At 50.1% G+C, this 8,216-nt stretch overlaps 2 protein-coding genes across 4 annotated transcripts in view; both read left to right on the top strand.

Annotated features, from left to right (window-relative positions):
* SLC23A3 (solute carrier family 23, member 3) overlaps positions 1-4,836 on the top strand; it is an 8,975-nt gene extending 4,139 nt beyond the window's left edge. For 2 of the 3 annotated variants that reach the window (XM_011932231.1, XM_011932232.1), the window contains exons 8-12: positions 597-850; positions 1,980-2,085; positions 2,740-2,907; positions 3,900-3,995; positions 4,090-4,836. In XM_011932231.1, the coding sequence (XP_011787621.1) occupies positions 597-850; positions 1,980-2,085; positions 2,740-2,907; positions 3,900-3,995; positions 4,090-4,385 (920 nt within the window). In that variant the 3' untranslated portion in view covers positions 4,386-4,836. The remainder of the gene's footprint in view (positions 1-596; positions 851-1,979; positions 2,086-2,739; positions 2,908-3,899; positions 3,996-4,089) is intronic. The other variant, XM_011932233.1, reaches the window with a different exon arrangement.
* Positions 4,837-4,972: 136 nt separating this feature from the next.
* The window catches only part of NHEJ1 (nonhomologous end-joining factor 1), an 87,783-nt gene continuing 84,539 nt past the window's right edge, over positions 4,973-8,216 (top strand). The window contains exons 1-2 of the mRNA XM_011932234.1: positions 4,973-5,550; positions 7,829-8,005. Coding sequence (XP_011787624.1) covers positions 7,829-8,005 — 177 coding nt within the window. The 5' untranslated portion in view covers positions 4,973-5,550. The remainder of the gene's footprint in view (positions 5,551-7,828; positions 8,006-8,216) is intronic.

The following is an 8,216-nucleotide window of genomic DNA, read 5'->3' on the forward strand; positions in this document are numbered from 1 at the left end:
CTGGGATTACAGGCATGCACCACCATGCCTGGCTAATTTTGTATTTTTAGTAGAGATGGGGTTTCACCATGTTGGCCAGGTTGGTCACAAACTCCTGACCTCAGGTGATCCACCCGCCTCGGCCTCCCAAAGTGCTGGGGTTACAGCCATAAGTTACCGCGCCCGGCCTAAGTAAAGATATTCTTTAGGATGTGGCCACTGATTTGAGATGGAAGACATGAGTAGGAGCTAACTAGACAAAGGCAGGAGGGAAGAGCATTCTAGTTGCAGGATATGCATATGCAAAGGTCCTGTGGTGGCTGGGAGCACAGCATGTACAAAGGCCTACAACAAGGCAAGTGTGGTAGGAGTGAAGGAAGTGAGGCAGAGTGTGCTGGGAGATGAGGCTGCAGAGAGAGGGAAGGGCCAGACCAAAGAGGACCTTGTAGACCATGGTAAAGGGATGGGTCTTTCTCCTTAGAGTTCAGTAGTTTTGTCCTAAGACATTATCTTCAAAGACATTGAGGCATCTAGGATTCTTGTGGCACAGGCTGTTGGAGGCAGGGGGTACTCCTGACTTGAGTCTGGCCCCAAAGTGGCTCCTTTTCCCTCCCCAGGTGAGTGGAATTGGCCTTTGCTGACGCCCAGAGCTCTGGCTGCAGGCATCTCCATGGCCTTGGCAGTCTCCACCAGTTCCCTGGGCTGCTATGCCCTGTGCAGCCGGCTGCTGCATTTGCCTCCCCCACCTCCACATGCCTGCAGTCGAGGGCTGAGCCTGGAGGGGCTGGGCAGTGTGCTGGCCGGACTGCTGGGAAGCCCCATGGGCACTGCATCCAGCTTCCCCAACGTGGGCAAAGTGGGTCTTATCCAGGTATGTGGACCTGGGATGGGGGTGGGGTGGGGTGGAGCTAGAGGGGAAGGAGAAGGAAGGGAACTTACATCGATTGATTGCCAGGTGCGCCCAGCACCTCACATCAACTGTCTCACTTGGGGAGGTGCCTAAGATTAGACTTTGGGCTAAGAGAGTGGGGAGGTGAATGAATCACCATGGAACTCCTGTGCATGAGGCACAGTACCAAGGCTGGGGCAAAGAACCAGTCATATAAAGTTCTGCTCTCTTGGGGACTTCATAGAGAGAGACGCAGACAGTTGAAGGAAAAAAAGTATCTTTTTAAAAAAGTGGGCCAGGCATGGTGGCTCATGCTGTAATTCTAGCATGTGGGGAGGCTAAGGCAGGCAGACCACTTGAGGCTAGGAATTCAAGACCAGCCTGGCCAACATGGTGAAACCCTGTCTCTACTAAAAATAGCTGGGCGTGGTGACATGCACCTATAATCCCAGCTACTTGCGAGTCTGAGGCAGGAGAATCACTTGAGCATGGGAGGCAGAGGTTGCTGTGAGCCAAGACCACACCACTGTACTCCAGCCTGGGCAACAGAGCAAGACTCCATCTCAAAAAATAAAAAATTTTAAAAAAAGTGAAGAAAATTTCAGAAGGTGATAAGTGTTATATAAAAAAATCAGGATAGTGGGATGGAAAGGAAGCACATTTAGACTGGCCAGGGAGGCTTCTTGGAAGAGTAACATTTGAGCTGGGATCCAAATGATGAGAAGGAACCAGTAAGGCAAAGACCTGGGACAGTCCAAGGAAGTGGTTGTGTTTTCCAGTGTCTTTTCTTTTTTTTTTTTTTTTTTTTTGTTGAGACAGAGTCTCGCTCTGTCGCCCAGGCTGCAGTGCAGTGGCCGGATCTCAGCTCACTGCAAGCTCCGCCTCCCGGGTTCACGCCATTCTCCTGCCTCAGCCTCCCGAGTAGCTGGGACTACAGGCGCCCGCCATCTCGCCCGGCTAGTTTTTTGTATTTTAGTAGAGACGGGGTTTCACTGTGTTAGCCAGGATGGTCTCGATCTCCTGACCTCGTGATCCGCCCGCCTCGGCCTCCCAAAGTGCTGGGATTACAGGCTTGAGCCACCGCGCCCGGCCGTGTCTTTTCTTCATGCAGGCTGGATCTCAGCAAGTGGCTCACTTAGTGGGGCTACTCTGCATGGGGCTTGGACTCTCCCCAAGGTTGGCTCAGCTCCTCACCACCATCCCGCTGCCTGTGCTTGGTGAGTGGATGTATCAACAGGGCTGGTATTGAATTGGTACTCCCCAGTGTGGCCCGGTCAGTTCTTTAGGATGGCACCTTTTCTTTCTAAATAGCTTTCCTGGATGGATGGATGGATGGATGGATGAATGGATGGATATGAGCATGTGTCAGTCTCAATTTCTCAGCCTAACATCTTGGTCTCTTGACTGGGCTTCTGGGCTTCCTGAAGAATCAGAAAGCCTCAGACCGGGCATGGTGGCTCACACCTGTAATCCCAGCACTTTGGGAGGCCCAGGCAGGCAGATCACTTGAGGTCAGGAGTTCGAGATCAGCCTGGTCAACATGACAAAACCCTGTCTCTAATAAAAATACAAAAATTAGCCAGGCATGCTGGCTCATGCCTGTAATCCCAGCTACTCAGGAGGATGAGGCAGGAGAAATCGCTTGAATCCAGGAGTAGGAGGCGGAGGTTGCACCATTGAGCCGATTGCACCATTGTACTCCAGCCTGGGTGACAGAGTGAGACTTGTTCTAAAAAAAAATAATAAATAATGAAATCAGTCTTTTGGGTTTTATTTTTTCCCCACTACAACCTGCTTGCCCTGCAATACTCTACACTATGTGAGCCCCCTTGATTTCTCCTGACCCCCTTGATTTCTTCTGTATGAGACAGGTGGGGTGCTGGGGGTGACCCAGGCTGTGGTTTTGTCTGCTGGATTCTCCAGCTTCTACCTGGCTGACATAGACTCTGGGCGAAATATCTTCATTGTGGGCTTCTCTATCTTCATGGCCTTGTTGCTGCCAAGATGGTTTCGGGAAGCCCCAGTCCTGTTCAGCACAGGTAGGTGGAAGGGAAGAGGAGTTGCTCAGTAGCAGGAAAGCAAGAAGTTGAGGCTAAGGCTCCCCAGACTCCTGGCCCCACAGCCTTCTCTGGGCTTTGGTGTAAATACTTCATTCATTTGTTTAATGGGTATTTATTGAGCACTATGCTAGCCATTTGGGATACAACGGTGCCTCCCTTTATTACAGTGTAGTAAAAGAGATGAGATGCGTAGGAAAACAACAAGAAAGGTTCAGATAAAGAGCTATGGTGCTCAGTGGCAAGAGAGATAGCTTCTGTTTGAGGTGATCCAGTAACAGAGCTGGTCTTGAAGGATGGTAAGTTTTAAACATCTTTGGTGAGAAGGTCATTCCTGATGGAGGAACCATCATTTATACAAAGACACAGAAGTGGGAAGTCTTAGGATATGTCCTGAGAGCAGTAAATTGCTTAATTTGTCCCACCCAGTTCTCAACTGGGTGATTTTGTCCCCATGGGGACATCTGGCAATGTCTGGAGACATTTTTGGCTGTTACACATGGAGGAAGAGGGAGTTGTTACTAGGGTTTAGTGCATAGAAAGATGCTGCTAAACATCCCACACTGTACAGGACATCCCCCCTGTACCACCACCCCCAACCAAGAATTATCTGCTCTAAGATGTCAGTAGGACTGAGGTTGAAAAACCCAGGATAGAGCATAGAGGGTAAAAACTGGGAGATGAGGTTGGGGCTTAAATACTAAGCTTTCTAGAGAAAGGGAACCTGGAATAGTCAAAGCATATATGGAGGGTGTGTGGATGATCAGAACATAGGGTGTTGAGCAGGAATCCTGTGAGAAAGGCCTGGATTTGGAAAGTGGAGAGTAGACAGACAAAGGGTGAGAGGGATGAAATGACAATTCAGAAAGATCTGTCCTTAGTCCAAGACTTAGGTTTAGGTCTGGGAGGGTAAGACTCCTGGGCTTGGATATAGGATCAGAGTTCCCTTCCTGCCTGGCCCCAACCCTTCATAGGCTGGAGCCCCTTGGATGTATTACTGCACTCCTTGCTGACACAGCCCATCTTCCTGGCTGGACTCTCAGGCTTCCTACTAGAGAACACAATTCCTGGTAAGTTGAGGCCAGGCCCCAGCAGACTGGGGAGTGGCTAGGAAGCCATCCCTCCCAGGGATGGGCAATGGCCTGACAAACCTCTCTTTTGCAGGCACACAGCTTGAGCGAGGCCTAGGTCAAGGGCTACCATCTCTTTTCACTGCGCAAGAGGCTCGAATGCCTCAGAAGCCCAGGGAGAAGGCTGCTCAAGTGTACAGACTTCCTTTCCCCATCCAAAACCTGTGTCCCTGCATCCCCCAGCCTCTCCGCTGCCTCTGCCCACTGCCTGAAGACCCTGGGGATGAGGAAGGAGGCTCCTCTGAGCCAGAAGAGATGGCAGACTTGCTGCCTGGCTCAGGGGAGCCATGCCCTGAATCTAGCAGAGAAGGGTTTAGGTCCCAGAAATGACCAGTATGCCTACTTCTGCTCTGGTTAATTTAGCACTAACTCTCATCTGCTGGAGAATCTGCTCCCAAACTGTTCTTTCTCATAGGCAGAGGGTATGTGTGTGTGTGTATTACATGGGCCCGCCTATAAGTTCCATTTCCCAGTAGAGTGGGTTGCCTTTCCTTGTCTTAATTAGGCCTAGCTATTCAGAGCAGAGGCCATGATTTAGCGGACCATGAATGAATGAGATTTTGCCTGTGTACTATCAACGCCACTTGAACCCCAGCATTCACTTTAACACGTATTGAGCATCTCCCATGTGCAAGGTCCTGGAACTACAGGGTTAAGACAGGGTCCATGCCCTCTCAAGGCATTTACGGTTTAAAAAGACCTTTGTAATTACTAACGAAAATGCAAAGCAGAAAGCAGTCTGTAATAAAGATTAAAATAATGCTGTGGGAGCAAAGAGGAAGGGATAATGAATTCTGACTGGGGACAGTGGGAAAGGCTTTATGCAAGAAGCAATGAGGATGGCCTTGACAAATGAGGAGGATTTTTGGTTTTTCAGGTTCGAGGTCCAGCTTGAGCAAAGCCATGAGTTGTACAAAGTCCAAGATAGCTGAGAGGTTTCAAATTTCTCAGTAGTGAGGAGCTTAAGTACGGGGATGATGGAGAAATGAGGCAGGAAAGGTAAAGGATGAGATCAGATTATGGGACTTATGCCTGGGAGACTCCTTCCTTCAACAACTCTAGTGCTGGTGAAGGACCTGAGAGAACTTACCCATGGAACTTCAATGCCTTATTTTGTTAAAAAGAGACCGGACAGGTAGCGGAGGGAAGAGAAGTGACTCAAGTTTGACAAATCCAAACCCGGGCTCCCCTTTCCTGCGCCTCGCCCGCTATTCCTTCTACTCGGCCAGCGTGACTCCAAGCCGCCCCACTACCTCTCTACTAGCTGGCCGCCCGGCCTCTCCTCCAGTTACCCTGCCACTACCGCGCTCCTCTCATCAGCGTCCCAGGTCCAGAAGCCCCGCCCATGCCAGGCATAGGCCCCGCCCCTGTGTCCCAAGACCCTGCCTCCTCTTGGGGGGGAATCGGCCTCTTACTCTAGGCCTTTCGGTTTGCGCGAGCGGGCAAGAGAGCGTGCGTGCGGCGAGGAGGGTGGGCGCTCTCGCTGCCGCTGACGGTAGGTGGAATCGCACTCGAGTCCGGGCAGGAGCAAGCCAGCGAAGGGCTGCTCAGACGCGGCGGGTTGGGCCTGGCTCGGGGGTTTTCTCCCTGGAGGGAGCGCGCGCTGCCGGGGACCAAGGCAGGCCTCCAGAGGTAGGCGGGGCCGCGCGTGCGCAGTCCGCCGGCTCCGGCCCGGCGTGGATGGTGGGGCTCGAGTGAGGGTATTCCTTGGCCGCCTGTGTGGTGCGACGAAGCCTCCAGTGGCCGGCTTTGTTGCCCATTGAAGGATCCCGAGCCGCGTCCCAGTGCAGCCAGTGCTGTAGAAATGGGAAGGCGGATGGCGAAGGCTCTTCTAGCTGGGGCGGGTGGAAGCGGGACGCCCGGCGGCTCCTGGGGTGGGGCTGTGATTATGGGAACTAGGGTTCGCGCTCTCCCAGGGGGACCGGGCGGGGCCCAGCCGGCATGCTCTCTGGGCCCCTACTGCCCTCTGCAGGGCGTCGGAGGAACTGCCCAGAGGAGTCACTGCTGAGGAGCGGAACTCGATGCAGATAACGGTTCTCAAGGGACCCCTCCGCCGGGATGCCCCTCAGCGTCCCTCCACTCAAGAGAAATAAACCCGTAAATCTGGTTAATGTGAATGCTAAAGGCAGCCTTGAAGGAAAAAAGAAAAGGGTGAAATGTGGAGGCCTCGGACGCAGGACGGGACGCGTGTGGTGGGAGCAGGCAGCCGGAGTCTGGTGCCCAATGTGTCAGGCCGCCTTTTTATAGGGCCGGTCACTGCTGGCCGCATTTGAAACTCCTCCCCCTTTACCCAACAAACAAACAAAACCCATCAATTTGAGGGTTCTGAACTTCCGGGCTTTCCGAAGGAATGGGCTAGAATAGTAAACCCAATTTTGGCAACTGACTACACTGGGGTGTGCCCGTAAGGGAGATGAAAGGGTTTGGCGACTTTATTTGCATTTGTGACCTTTGGCAATGTGGAGCTCTTGTCCAGCTAGGACTAGCGTAATCATCCCATGACCACTTCTGTCCCCATAAGAGCAGCATGTGGGAAATGTGACGGAAACACCATCCTCCAAACACAAGGCTTTGAGGATGCCGTAAAGAAAGATCACCATATATATGTATATGTATGCATATATGTATGTTATGTCACAAGTCACACTTCAAAAACTGGGGGAAATGACTGTCTTAATCAGACTTAATAGGGAGTTTCGTTATTTACATTCTAAATTTTTCCTTCCTGGTACTTCTCTTCATTTTGTATTTGTAGACTGGATTAATGAAGGAAATTGTCATCTTTTTTTTTCTCCCCCACAGGAAAAACAATCACATTCTCTGTCAAGCAGCCGTAGTTCTGATTGTCTACTAGGTTAAGCCTACTACTTTAGCTGCTGAGATAGAAAAGTTGTTTTGCAGGGGTTCCAGGCTGGGCATGGTGTTATTGGTGGCAGTGCACTGGAGTGGGAATGTGGAGGATGAGGTAAATGGAAGTTAATTCAGTCTTTACCTCTGTGATGTGCTCTGCCTTGTATTCATGATTTCCTAGTCATTCTGGTTCTTGTTGAAATGAAATTTAGGTCTTTTCTGTTGCTCCTGGACACAGGTTCTTAGCTCTTTTTTGTGTTGTGGATCCCTTTGAGAGTTTGATGATAGCTGTAGACCTCTTTCCCCCTCCCCATGCATATATGCATGTATGCATAACATTTTCATACAATTCTAGAGGATTCATATGCATTGACTCTAGATTAAGAATCGCTGTTCTAGAGATTTAAAAAAAAATCCTGAGAGCTTCCTAAACTCTGTTTTTAGATAATGATCAAACACTTTGAATTTCCTGGCCCTGACACTATGACTTATGATGTTTTATAAGACAAGAACTATTCCTTCTCTTCTAGTTCTGGGAAAGGATAGCCGTGACATATTTATTAGCAATGTGATAAAGGTGGAATAAGAAGGGTTTAGGTTTCCACATTATGCTATAGTATTAGAAAGCAGAAATACTAACAGCAACATGTTGAGGCTTAAACACTGTGGAAGAAAGATTTTCTGTCCTCTAGGAACATAATATGGGGGAAAAAACCCTCAAGATTTTAAATATACTTTTAGTGGCCAAAGGTAGTAAAGTCAGTGCTCAGCTGGTTGTATGCTGGGAGAACGTAAATCCATGCCTTCTGTTTTATCAGGGAGAATTTTCATGAGATTTTAGTTGATACAGAGTGGTTTAGGTGGTACCCTCCTTAGGCCAGCATGACCCTGAGGCACTTTACTAAATGAGGACTTTTTTGCAGATGGAAGAACTGGAGCAAGGTCTGTTGATGCAGCCGTGGGCGTGGCTACAGCTTGCTGAGAACTCCCTCTTGGCCAAGGTTTTTATCAGCAAGCAGGGCTATGCCTTGTTGGTTTCAGATCTTCAACAGGTGTGGCATGAACAGGTGGACACTAGTGTGGTCAGCCAGCGAGCCAAGGTAAGTATGAAGAGAAGTACTGCTGTGAGGTGGTGGGGGATACCATTCTTTCCTAGTGAAGGTCGGGGATGTGAACATCAACCAGCTTGCTGGCCTGTAGATTCCCAAGGAAGGTTGAATTGGGTTGAGACAATTCCAGTTAATGTCCTGTACTTCTGCCTGTAGCCCTGGAATCTTCATGTATGTGTGTGTGTGTGTGTGTGTGTGTGTG

The sequence above is a fragment of the Colobus angolensis genome, unplaced genomic scaffold, assembly GCF_000951035.1.
Source record: "Colobus angolensis palliatus isolate OR3802 unplaced genomic scaffold, Cang.pa_1.0 Scaffold95, whole genome shotgun sequence".
Lineage (NCBI taxonomy): Eukaryota > Metazoa > Chordata > Mammalia > Primates > Cercopithecidae > Colobus > Colobus angolensis.